Source organism: Pseudonaja textilis, chromosome 8, assembly GCF_049901715.1.
Source record: "Pseudonaja textilis isolate UNSWEBS1 chromosome 8, rPseTex1.2, whole genome shotgun sequence".
Lineage (NCBI taxonomy): Eukaryota > Metazoa > Chordata > Lepidosauria > Squamata > Elapidae > Pseudonaja > Pseudonaja textilis.
In genome coordinates, this window is record NC_141997.1 from 42875605 (window position 1) to 42889490 (window position 13886).

General features: G+C 37.6%; 1 protein-coding gene across 2 annotated transcripts in view; it reads left to right on the top strand.

Annotated features, from left to right (window-relative positions):
• Positions 1–5262, top strand: part of KLHL1 (kelch like family member 1) — a 122473-nt gene extending 117211 nt beyond the window's left edge. For both annotated transcript variants that reach the window (XM_087938034.1, XM_026705382.2), the window contains exons 10-11: positions 1775–1946; positions 3380–5262. In XM_087938034.1, coding sequence (XP_087794160.1) covers positions 1775–1946; positions 3380–3439 — 232 coding nt within the window. In that variant the 3' untranslated portion in view covers positions 3440–5262. The remainder of the gene's footprint in view (positions 1–1774; positions 1947–3379) is intronic.
• The last annotated feature ends 8624 nt before the right edge of the window (positions 5263–13886 follow it).

Genomic DNA, 13886 nt, shown 5'->3' on the forward strand with positions numbered 1-13886 from the left:
TTAAAATTTTAACAATGTTATAATCTCCCTTGAACTGAATTCTTGATTATATGGGTATGTCCTTGGGCAGGGACAACAAAGTAACTTGCATTGTCTCCATCTGGGATATTTTTCTGGCTTTCCAATCAATCCTTGAAGTTACCACCCTACAAAGTACTAAATAGATTCCACCTTAATCAGCTTTTTCATGACTCTACATAAGTCCTATTATCTTCAAACCTCTGGAAAGATCATGGATTCCAGACAGTTGTGGTTCTGTGGATGATGGATTTGCATGGATAAATTTGTTTTATTTTACAATCATACCTAGCAAGCATAAGCTTTATTTTACAGGCTTTAGGACAATAAAATTTCAGTATAGTATTCACTGAATAATTGTCTCTTTTTTACTCAAAGAATCTGGATGAATGCCCATCATCGCACAGAAAACAAAACACAGCTGTAATGAATAGAAATTGTATTTAGTTTTTCTTTGTTTTTGTTTTCTAAAGGAGTAGCAGGGGAGTAATAGAATACTTAAAACTACCCCAGACAGACCTAGAAAGAAATGAGCATGCAGACTGAAAAACTGCCTTCATTTTACATTTTTATTTCATCTCCTTAAAAAAAAAATGGCCGCATGCTTAATCTTTATAAAAACGTGATGTGCCCCAAGGTGAAACAGGAGATGCCATAAAGATTTTGCATACAAAAAGAAATCAGTTTGCTAGTGCTGAACTGAAGGTAGGAAGAAAAGCTTTACAGCCTTCCATTGCCTAAAGTCTTTTAACGTCAGCCGGAGTGAAACAATTGCTGCAAAGTGTAAGAAAAATATGTATTTTGAATTGAAATATATTGACAGTTTTGTAACAGTACTACTGATAACACTGTTCAATATTCTCTTAAGATATCACAGTTGAAAATGAAGGGATGTTTTACTTGGCTTTACAAAATAAAATTAAATCCAACTCCAATCATTATAAAATTTACCTAATGGAAAACTGAAATAGTTACACTATAACTATTGCCTTATATTCTAATCATATTGTTCAGAATGGACCAAGAAACCAACCAAACAGTCAAGGCATACACACATTATGCATAACATCTCTATAGCATTAATGCTCAAATATATGTTTGTACTTCACATTGCAAGGTATCTGAATACTTAAAGCATAGTTCAGCTTGGTCTGTGAAGAAAATAGAAAATCACATTACTAAGCACCTGAATGAATGAAAAGAATTATCTGAAGGCAATATCAGTATTTTAGTGAAGAAAATAATTAGATGATGGTGTTTACCTTCTATGGCTAAACAGACTAATTTTGGAAATATGTCACCAAGAAATAGAATAGAATAACAGAGTTGGAAGGGACCTTGGAGATCTTCTAGTCCAACCCCTTACTTAGGCAGGAAACCTTATACCACTTCAGACAAAGAGTTATCCAATCTCTTGTTAAAAAGTTTGGAGTATTTACAACTTCTGGAGGCAAGTTGTTCCACTGATTAATTGTTCTAACTGTCAGGAAGTTTCTCCATAGTTTTAGGTTGCTTCTCTCCTTGATTGGTTTCCATCTATTGCTTCTTGTCTTGCCTTTAGGGGCTTTGGAGAATAGCTTGACTCCCTCTTCTTTGTGGCAGCCCCTGAGACATTGAAACAGTGCTATCATATCACCCTGGTCCTTCTTTTCACCAAATCTATTGGACTTCTAGGACAGAAAGATATATAATGTTAAAAGTCATCTTGATTCCTAAATATGTTCTCATCTGTTATACTTTGTCTTTCGTTGTGTAGGTATGACCCCAAAACTGATACCTGGACAATGGTGGCCCCATTGAGCATGCCTCGGGATGCTGTTGGCGTTTGCGTCCTTGGCGATAAGTTATATGCAGTGGGTGGCTATGATGGCCAGACGTACCTAAATACGATGGAATCCTATGATCCACAGACCAACGAATGGACACAGGTATCCCTCATTGTGTGCTTTGCATGCCATTGATAGCAAGCTTTGGAAGGATTGGTGGATAGCTGAGGCTTCGTAGCACTGCAATTTTAGCAGTGGTGGGAATCAAACATTTTTACTACCAGTTCTTTGGCTGTGGCTTGGTGAGCGTGGCTTGGTAGGCATGGCAGGGAAAGGTTACTGCAAAATCTCCATTCCCACCCCACCCCACCCCACTAGCCTGCTTTCCAGCTCCATTTCTCCTGTGCAGGGCAACAAAAGAAGACCCAGCCGATCTGCTGGGACTCGGGAGGCAGAGAATAGATGGGGCCAGGGCCAGTCAGAGGTGGTGTTTGCCAGTTCTCTGAACTACTCAAAATTTCTGCTACTGATTCTCTAGAACTGGTCAGAACCTGCTGAATACCGCCTCTGAATTATAACGATGATTTACTCTACAAGGTCTCAAGGTCTTATTAAAGAAAAGCCAATGTTGTGTTCTTAGATGATTAAGATTACCATTTTATGCAATAACGGGTTAGTCGTTGAACTTCTCAATCGTTGAACACTACTATTGTTATCAGGTCTTTTGTTGGAATACTTGTGTTGATCTTTTTAGTCTGAATTTAACTTGTCGGGTAAAATGGTGTCTTTCTTCCTCTCTCTTATTTAAAATTCCAACTCCTGTCTAGTTTTATAGAAAAAAAAAACCCAGTTGATAAAGCTCTATTTCCCACTGTGTATTCTCTAGCTTGGTCCTAGACCAACATGATATATCAAGAGTTCCTTCTTAATGTTGTACGCCTCCTATGGCTCTCTTCAGATAAAATGCAAATTTCTTTATTATACTAGTAATTATCACATCGGATTGTACATAAACAGGTATGACCACATGATCTGAAATCAAATACTATCTATGTTCTTTTTAAAGAACATTCCTAAACAAGACTTTTGCTCTTTAGGTCTATATCCTTAGAATAAAAATTAATTTGAATAAATACAGAGACATAATAGATTGCAAGCAGCACTCATTTTAAACGCTTTGTCACTATACTGAGGTTACATTTTTTTATGTTTGTATCTTAATTGTGAATACACAGTGGTGTTCTAGAACAATACTACTTTGTAGACATTAGAAAAGGTGGCATTGAAATCAAAGTGGGAAGGACGGGAGGAAAGGGAAAGGAAAGGAAAGGAGATAGGGAGGGAGGAGGAAGGAAGGAAGAAGGAAGGAAGTTTGGTTTAAATAGCTTGTCATGATTTAATATCTATTTGGAAATTCTGGATATCACGAATTTGACTACTGTTTATGGATTTTGCTAATATTTTATCAACTTTACCAAGTTCATGAATTATGAACTGTTAATTTAAACTTCTCAGAAGTACACACAGTACCACAAACTATTAGCATTTCATCTTCACTTTGGAACCTAAACTTAATATTTATTTCTTCTGTGCAGATGGCATCTCTAAATATTGGAAGAGCTGGAGCCTGCGTCGTAGTCATAAAGCAACCATGACACTATCTGTAATGGATTTTATTGACTTCTAAGCAGGATTTTTCTGCCAAACAAGAAAGAAAATTTTGTCAAGCAACAAGGTCAATAGATACCCTCAGCCTTCTGTTGATCACAACTCACCGACATTAAAATGAAGAGAACAAAATGAGGATTCAATGTCCTTTCCTATTACTAGATACTGCTTTATGGTTTAACAAGGGGGAAAATCTGTTTTAGTAGCCAATCTGTCTATGTGAAAAGGAAGAAATTAAATTACTGATCTATTGGCTATTTAAAAGGAACCAAGCAAAAGACCAAATTTTCTTAAGAAATTGATGGTTTTCATAGCACTAGATATTTTAACTCCATCACAGCACACCGTCACTTTGTAAAACATAGCATTTTCTTTAAAAGTTGTATTTTATTTATTTGCATTCTTTCTTCGCTTAAGGCCTTATCTTCAAACATTTTAGCACTTTGCTACTGACACAGACAATAATGAGACGGGACAACATTCTAGTTTTGTTTCCTGCTGTAATAAAGTACAAAGGCACAGTTCTTTTCCGTCATTGAAAAATGATTCAACATTAAACCATGATTGTTTTCCTAATCAATGACTGGTCCTTCCAACTAAGCGAACAGATGGCTTGGACGGAATTGTGTTTCTGTTGAGTGTTGCAGAGCAAACATGCTTCAGAGAGAAGAGTTGAACCTTCAGACAATTGGGGTTTGATGCCATAAAGGAGAGCCAAAGGAATACGACCTCAAATTTACCTTACTCAAGCATGTGAAGCCTTCTTTCTTTCAAAGCTTTTTAACTTCTCCTGCATGTGAGATTATGTAGAAGATGGAAAATGGCAGTTTTGTCCACCGTTGTATCCTCTAAGAGATATCATTGAGCAATCACAAGGCAGAGACTCATTGGGACCTCGGTGTGCAGTAAGAGAGATATGGGTGTTCTAATGCCTTTTGTGAAGCCATCTTTGCTGTGCTGTAATTCAGTTTAACTTGAATTACTCTCCGATCACTGCTGCAGATGATTGAACCTAACTTAACGGGCTAACCCAATTTTTGAATGGGAGAACCAGCCCTCTTGCTTTTTTTTTTTTTTTTTTAAAAAAATGAGTGTCACTCAGAGAAATTGGCTTGTTTATTTGGAAAAAGAACGTTTAGGCACATGCTGTAAGATACTCACTTCCAAATGGCTTTCTCAATCAATGGCAAAATGTGGACAGATTGAAAGCAAGAAAGAGTCTCAAAGTGGCAAGAATTAGCACGTAAGAAAGGTTTTTAGAAGCCCATCTCTCTTCAGATTGAGTTGATAGCTTTTTATATCTGATCTTTAATTCAAACATTAAAAGAAACTATGGGGAGTTATTGCATAAGGCTGTTGTATGATATCTATTTTGGCTGTAAGGAATGAAACATTCATATACAAGAGGAGGGAAGCCCAGACGTCTTGCCATAATGATGTGCCCTGCCAGCAGAGCATCTGCTTTGCATGTATGAAAAAAAAAAATATCAATGAGTCATGTTGCCTTTGTAAAATTCTGCTTTGTATACGAATGAGAGGCAGAAATCATCTTTGTGGTCACTCAATGCCTGGGATCATAAATGGGTGTAACTCTTGGCTGTATTATATCCTAAGCATGCTTGAACTTTCTTATTAAGGTACCAAAATGATGTTGATTTCCACTGCTACTTGTGGGGGGAAGAATCTGATTTCAAGGGTATTTTCAACTGGATCAGGAATAAAACTTTGGCTAATGTGAAGTCCTTTTTTGGCTTGTCTTTCTCCATCCAGACTAATTTGCTAATTAAATAAAACATTGGTGTCCAAATGACTTGGATCTTTCAGCCTTTTCATTTTGTCCTCAGTTATAATTGGTAGCTTGATGTGAATTCTGTGATCTATCCATAATTTGAATGCCATAAATTAATAAGGAGCAAATGGGAAACAAATTCACATTTTAGGGCTCAGAGAAACAGGGTGTAGATTGGCCCTTTCAGGACAAAAAAAAAATTGCTTTAGTCATTATAAGGAGAACATAAACTTGGATGATAAAACCATCAATCTGATTCTGCACAGATAAATCATTTGTGATTGTAGGGATACCTTTACTGCTTGGAAGGTTTTTTTTTCTTTTTGAAAAAAAACCACAAAACAAAAATAAATTAAGGAAACTAACACAAAGAACTGATGTTCAAAACATAGAGCAAATCCACATGTATAACCATCATTGCCGTTTTAATTTAATATACTTTCAGTTTCTACTTGCAGGTAAGATGTCCTCATTTTGTATGTTTGCATGGAACAAACTTACCATTCCCACACCAGCCTTTAAGGGTTGTGTTAAAAACCAAGATTAGAAAAGGCCAAGCATTAAATTAGACTTTAAAAATATTTTAAAATGAAATGCATTATTTTCAGTAAATGCATTAAAAGAAGTAAAATAATCCCACAGTATTTTCCCATGAGTCAATGGCATAATTCCAGGGGTGGGCTTCAAAAAATTTAGCAACAAGTTCTCTATTTTGGTGTAGTTGTCCATTTTTGTAATTGCTACCAAGCTCCCAGCAAAGGTTGAGCTTCAGGCAAGAGTCTCACCAGGATCTCCTCCTCACTTTAGCTTGTGGTCTTGAATAAATAAAAGCCCTCTTACCTCCTTATAATAGCTACCGATCTCCTGATGTTACCTCCATTTGTTTATCTGTAGGCTTTTTGTCTTTCCTGCTACACACGTCCCTCCTCACTTTGTGTTAGCATTTGGTTTTGTAGACTAAAAGTCTGAGTTGGGTGAGGCTGGCCCTGAACATTGGGACAATGCCTATTCAGAAGATCACATTCAGTGGTATGATTCAACCTGTATAACAACTGGTTCGGTGAGTGCATGCTTTGCGTGCATGAACACACATCCAGCATTTAGAAAAGATCATTTTTAGCTATAATACTTACCTTCTGCTGCAGCTCCAGTGAGTAAAACAGCTGATGTGTGGCAAACTGCTCTGCTGTGCGAATCAGCTCTGCTCAAAACCAAGGAAATAAAGCACAGGAAAAGGGCAGGGGCAGATGGGCAGGGCCAAAGGATCACCAGAACTATGGGTTCACCGGAACCAGTCCAAACCAGTAGAATCCCACTCCTGGTCACATTGCACCCAAAGTCAGAGCCACATTGCCTTAGACACATAGGGTGGGTTGTCACATAGTATTCCACAGGCTTTGAACTTGTCCATGCTGGCTTTATTACTTTGACATACCTGGATTTGTTTCTTTATACATTCATTTATTAATATAATTTAGGAGCAGCTTGATGGCCTAATGTTGAAGAGACTCGCCTCTCACATGGAAAACTGACATTTCAATACTAGATAGCTGTAGATATTTTCCACTCAGGAAAATATCTGCTGTGAACTCTGTGTAGGTGTCAGGAAGAGCATCCGGGCAGTAAATGCTCCATTCAGTTGCCCTGACTCTAGCCAAAATTAAGGGATTATAGGATCATAAAGAGGGAATTTTGGCTCTCACAAAAGGGGCTCTGAGTGGTTAGAAAAGGGGGAAAAAATGCAGATTTTTGACAAAAATATCCAAGATGTGAATCTGATACATGTTTGCTTTCTACCTTCCACCCCACCATCCTAGGAACACACCACAAACCTTTTGAAAGCAGGCTGGGGGAGAGAAGAGTCATCAGATTAGAAGAGAAGAGAATGAAATCTGAGCATAGAATTTAGAAACAAAAGCTCTTTGTGGAATCCAAAATCGAGATGTTAAAATTATGCAGAGAAGGTGGTGAGGAAAACACTTTTTTTCTCTTTTTTTGCAAACCAAGAAGAAAAATATGATGGAAGGAAGCATGCTGCATAGAATTAGGATTAGAATTCTTTTATTGGCCAAGTGTGATTGGACACACAAGGATTTTTCTTGATGCAAATGCTCTCAGTACACATAAAAGAAAAGATGCATTCGTCAATAATAGACAATAGTATATTTGGGGGTCAATGGTAAAGATTTTGCAAAAGGGCTACTGTGGAAACACAATAATATAAGCCAAAGAGCTGTTTCAGAGCTATTCAATGTTTACTGAAGCCCACAACAAAGAGACCAAATGGGAATGTCTTATTTTGTTTTTGTTTTTTTTCAAGTAACATTAACCAAAGTGCATTTGAAAGTCAAACGCTCAGATTAAAATATTATCCAGCCTTGGAATTAATTTTAAGAATGTAAAGAGAACTCCCATGTATTCTACTGTGCATTAAAAAAATACTTCAATTTCTTTTTACATGCATAGAAGAATAATTCTACTCCTGCTACTTATTATTATAATATATTTGCTTTACGCAAACAAGAGCAAATATAGAATCCAAGGTTATTTGTACGTGAATATGTGTGTGATACGGAAAAAGGGAACATTCATGTTTGCTATTTCGACCCATTTAAAAAAATTGTTTTAAGAAAGTCAAAGAAAAATTGTGTTCCTGGAATTAGAATCATTGTGAATGAGATGGGAGGCATCTAAATTTGATCAATAAAATAAAACAGAGACCAAATTTGAATGAAACTCTTTTTGCTGCCGGATTCTCTAAAGTTTTGTACTGTTATATTCATAGCAGTTAGGCTCTCCTGAGCCATTTACTGCTACAGTATATGACTCAAAGCAATTTCCCATAGTTTTGAACATCATTCATAACTGTTTTTATTGTTTTTGGGGGAAAAGAGTCAGAAATCTTTGCCTATTAGTTGCAACTGACTCAGACATTTCTTTGTATTCTTTCGAAGTATCTTCTGTTCCCTCTACTTTGCTATCTGATGGATTTTATGCAAATACATCCCAACTATTCTTGCCCCAGTAATGCCTGGTCCTTAAGCATCATTTCTAACTCATGACAGCTATAATGCTCAAATGATGCTGTAATTCAGAAGTGGTAATTCAGCAGGTTCTGACCAGTTCTAGAGAACCAGTAGCGAAAATTTTGAGTAGTTCGGAGAACCGGCAAATACCACCTCTAACTGGCCCCACTCCCATCTATTCTCTGCCTCCCGAGTCCCAGCTGGTCGGCTGTGTCTTCTTTTGTTGGCCTGCACAGGAGAATGGAACCGGAAAGCAGGTTAGTGGGGTGGGGAGGGAATGGGGATTTTACAATATCCTTCTCTTGCCACATCCACCAAGTAATGTCCATTAAGCCATGCCCACAGAACTGCTGCAATTGACCTGCCAGGGATTCTGGCATATATTATCTTACAAGAAAAAAAAAAAAACATGTCTCAGTTCCAGTCTTGACTCTGTTTAGTTGTTCTTACCGGCCTTTCTCAAGTTGTTGACCTTACAGTAGGCATGAGACTACAAACTACTGTATGATGCCTTTAGGATTGGTTCTCACACCTACATTTTTTTCTGGGTTCTTCTTCCTCTTTAATCTGACCCTTGGGCACAATAGCTATCACCCTTTAGTTTACCCCTCCCAGGAGTCCCCACAAAGCCTGTTTTGGATGCAGGTAAGTGCAGGGCGAATGCAGAGGCTCGGGGAGGGCAAAAAACAGGCCTCCAGAGGTTCTGGAAGGCCAGAAATGGGCCATTTCTAGCTTCAAGAGAGCCTCCAGAGCTTGGGGAGGCCATTTTCTCCCTCCTGGAGGATAGAGAAAAGCCTCCAGAGCCCAGGGAGGGGGAAAAAAGCCCACCCCCTGCCATGGTTCAGGAGGCCAACTAGGCCACACACCCCATGGCCACACCCATCCAGCAACCGGGCAAATAGCCTTTTGCTAAAGGGTTTTTGAAGCCCATCCCTGGCTACACCTCTCTATCTATTGAGTTCCTATTTGGTAGGATTGGTTTCCTTTCCTGGGAGCAATAAAGTCAGAGGCACACTTAGGAACTAGAATTCCAATATACAGTTTTCAGCAACAAGCAGTCTTTCTCAAAGGAAGATAACAGTGGTCTGTATTATCCTATTCAAAACAAAGTTCTTTTAAGGTTCTTATTAAACCAATGCAACCGAATGGTGCAGTGGCCTAGACGTGGATTTCTTACCTCACAATCAGAGGCTGTGAGTTTGATCCTAGGTAGAGGCAGATGTTTCTCTCTCTGGCCACGATGAGAATATATCTACTGAACAAAACTCTGCATTGGCAACAGGAAGGGCATCCAGCCATTAAAACCCTCTGCTAGCTCCATTCAGTTGCCCAGACTCCACCCTGCAAGGGATGATGGAGTTGTTAAAAGAAGATGACAATTACACCAATGCAATACATAGTTAAAGCCACTGTAATCTCCTTCCTTCTCAGATCTTACAATTGAAATACTTAATCCAGCAATTATCCCATCTTTTGCCTTATTTCTTTCCAATCAAGATAAGTCTTTCCCTTTCCAAACTCTGAGGGGTGCTTGATGTTCTATGAACTTGATTGTTTTCTTGCAGATGTTTCATGGTTACTAAATGTGTCCATCTGGCTGACAATCTTAACGGGCTCATTTTGGGGATAGGGCTTATATTACGAGCATCCAGAAAAATCATGCTAGGGCTTATTTTCCAGCTGGGTCTTATTTTCAGAGAAACAGGGTATTTATTGGCTAAGTGTGATTAGACACACAAGGAATTTGTTTCTCAATGTACATGGGAAACAACAAAATAATAATAATCACAATAACAAAGGATAATAATGATAGCAACAGGGAATGTAGCGAAACTGATGAGAAGGATAAAAGTAATATAGCCATACTACATGGATGATATACTTAGACATAAGACTGTACTGTGAAAATTAAGTGTTCACCATAAATTCCATACAGGAATTTGAGATAGCTAGAGGACCTTGAGAAGGCTTGGATTTGGTTCTCTAAAAGCAATGGATCTGAGCAATGATGGGTGAAAAAAAAATGATGGGTTCAGAACTAGCATAACAGATATCCTTTGGAGTAGAATGGGGCCATGTATGTAGAAAAACTATGGATGCTGCCATAGAGTGATTCCCAAAATGATCCCTATAGGACATCATTTTGGTTCTCCAGCTAGTGTATGTTTTGCTGGATGAGGCTATAATCAATTTAGCAAAAGAAATGTGTTGACGGGATGGTGGAATTTGCACAGGAACATCCCCTAAAGTATCTGTGCTTAACGTAGCACTTTATCTCTCTCTCTCTCTCTCCTTCTCTCTCTCTCTTTACATCAGAAATCATTTGTTAAAATTAGGTTTCTCTGAAGTGGCATCTAAAATCAATGATGTGGCATACATTAGCTTTGTCAGCACGATCTGCTCCACCAGATATACTTTGAAGAGGAGGTGTCTCAGCAGAAGTCAAAAAGAAACTCGGGAGCTTAAAAGACTAGAGGAGCTCAAAGCAAAAATATACTCTGCTTTAATTCTGATACAGGGAAATACAATTAGAAATATATTCAAGGTTTTGCCTGATGTCTCAGTCATCTTCAGTTATCCTCAATTTAGAAACAAACAAAAATGCCCAGGCTAATGTATGCTGATTAAATCCAGGGGTGGGCTTCAAAAATTGTAGCAACCTGTTATCTGCCCGGTTGCTGGGTGAGCATGGGTTTTGGGAGAAATAGTGTCCAGACCCACTCTTTCATATAATTTATATGAAAGTTATAAATCCAATGATGAAAAAAAAAAATGTAAGCTAAGAAAAATATAAAAAGAAAAAGTGCAAAGAATAAAGAATTTATAAAGAAATTGCTTTCCCTTTCATTAAGATGATTACAAAGAATTTCAGCAACTTATCATCCTGCAATGTGTCTACCTTTGTGTCCAACTTGACAATCCATGTTAACTCTCCAGAAGACAATCCCATGTTAGTAACAGTAGAAATTTCACTAAGTCAATATAATGGTTACATAATGGCTGTATCAGTTCCATCATCATCATCTTCAGCCCTTATACTCTGTGGATCTAATAAATAAAAAGTATCTGGAAGATACTATTGATGCAAGCAACGTGTAGGCAATTAATCAACCCAACTTTCAAGGACCATATAATGCCTATCTTGAAAGGTTTATATTGATTGCCAATTCCCTTCAAAGTAAGGTTGGCATTAACTATTAAACCCTAATGATTGGAATGTTGGACCTCATATTTGAAGATCACTCCTATCTATGTGTCTGACATTATCTATAGGAGGGCATTATGCTCTGAATTAGAGTCACAGATAGCTCAAAGCACGAATACAACGTAGAAATAAAATATTAGATTGCACTGAGTCACACAGCAAAAATAAACATGAACCAAATATGGAAAAGCAAGGATGTCAGCCTGGAAAGCAAGTGTATGTTAGTTTGCTCTATTGTGTACCTTGAGTTATGAAAGTTGGACCTTAAGAAAGCAAGACTGGAAGAAATTTGACTTGTTTGAGCTGTGATGCTGGAGAAGGCTCCTGCATATTCTTTGGACAGCAAAGTTGACTTTCAAGCAATCCTAAAGCACATGATATTAGACATGTCACTAGAAGACAAAATCATGAAACTGTGTTTCCCCTACTTTGGCCATGTCACAAGGGGGAATTCTCTGGAGAAAGCAATGGTGTTTGGAAGAGTAACCAGTAAAAGAAAAACCAGGATGCCAAAGAACATGGTACCTGGACACTATCAAAGATGACACCAGCCAGAGCACAGAAGAACTCAATGAAGCAGTGCAAGATTGGAAGATGTGGAGATATCTGGCCCATAGAATCACCAAGAGTCGGTCTTGACTGAATCATTAACATTATCATCATCTTCTGAATGTCCTTGTTCTCAAAGGCTTCTTGGTCTGACATTCTCCTCCATAGTTCCTCATAATCAAGAAACATATCTTCCATAACTTTTTGATCTGAATTTTTTTATTTTTTCTTAAATGATTGAAGAATGAAGAATGATGACTGTGCAGATTTTGGTCTATAAAAAAAGTCAAAGCCAAAAATTAATATCTTTGATAGAATAATTGAGGGTGGAGGTTCAGGAGCAAGCATTTTATTACTGTCTCCTGATCATGTAAAGATTTATGTCCCTTGAAATCAAGATGAAAACACCCATTATAAAAACTAGTTTCTGCAGAATGGGAAAAGAATGGGCAATCAACTTCTGTCCTTTGCCACAATCACGATCTATTTTAGGAGTCTGGAGGTGGACTTTTATGATGCTGTATTTTTTAATTGAAAAGTGTTGCTGAACAAGCAGGTTTATTTACATTTTTATTGCACTTTTATAGAAATGCCTATGAAAGCAACCTTGAAAGTCTTAGTAATGATCTATGGTTTTAAACAAATACTCTGAATGGAAAATGCATAGTGGCATATATTATGCATAACCTACCCAAACAACTGCGATGCAATAATCCTGCAAGATAACCTGAATGGGCTTTATGAAATTTCCTATTTTCCTCCCTTTGGGATCAGGATAAAAAGAAATAGAGGTGGCCTAGATATTTGGGGTGTTAGCATTTGGTGGTGCTTTAAAAATCAATTTGAAAATATAAATCAATTTGGAAATATAAATCTTTTGGTTTTTATTCGCAACATCCTTCATTGGATGTTTTACTGATGTTCAGCACATACCCACTCTAGGGTATGTATGTATGGTATGTATCTTGTAAGATAAGGGTATTTTTTTTAATGAATACCTTATTGATACTTATTTCAAGAATCAATTTTGATTCTTGAAAAGTTTGTAAAGATAAATGTAAAATGTTCCCTCCTTCCTCACATGTAAGAACAATTTTGCATAGTCCTTTAAAGAAAACCAAAAGAGAGAGGGGAATGGGTGGGATTGAATGGAGTAGGAGAGAGGGAAAGAGAGGAAAGTAGAGAAGAAAAGAGAGGGGTGAGGAGATGAGGAAAAGGGAGGAGAAGGAAGGAGAGGGAAGTAAAGAGGGGAAAGGGGAGAGGGAAATGGAGGGGAGGAGAGAGGTAGGAGAGAGGGAAGGAGAGGGAAGAAGAGGAGAGGAGAGAGGAGAGAGGTAAGGAGAGGAGGAAAAGAGAGGAGAAGGAAGGAGAGAGAAGGAGAGGGGGAAAGGATGGAGATAATTATACAGAATGATATGGTATAAGTATGAAAATAAAGGTTATAACAATGACATACAACAGTATGCAGTTAAAAGTGACTATAAATTTATGATTAAGAGTATACTACTTATAACCAGGGTGTATAACACTATGTATACTTAAAAAGGATGGGATAAAGCCAGTACACTGTCATTGCAAGACTAAAAATGTGATGTACTACAAAGAAAAATGTATAATAAAAATATTTTTTTTAAAAAAAAACAAGACACCAAATGTACGGTCTCTAAGCTATTCATTCCAACTCTCAAATGTTGTTCTCTTTCTTCTCTTCAATAAGTGAGAACTCAGTTCTGATCTAGAGAGACCAACCAGTATTTCAGAGATTGAAATCAAGTACTGAAAAGTAAACTGGTGGGACAGAGCTAGGATTCTTTTTTCATTTAGAAGCTAACATCTGACATCATAGAACATAAACTCATTATCAA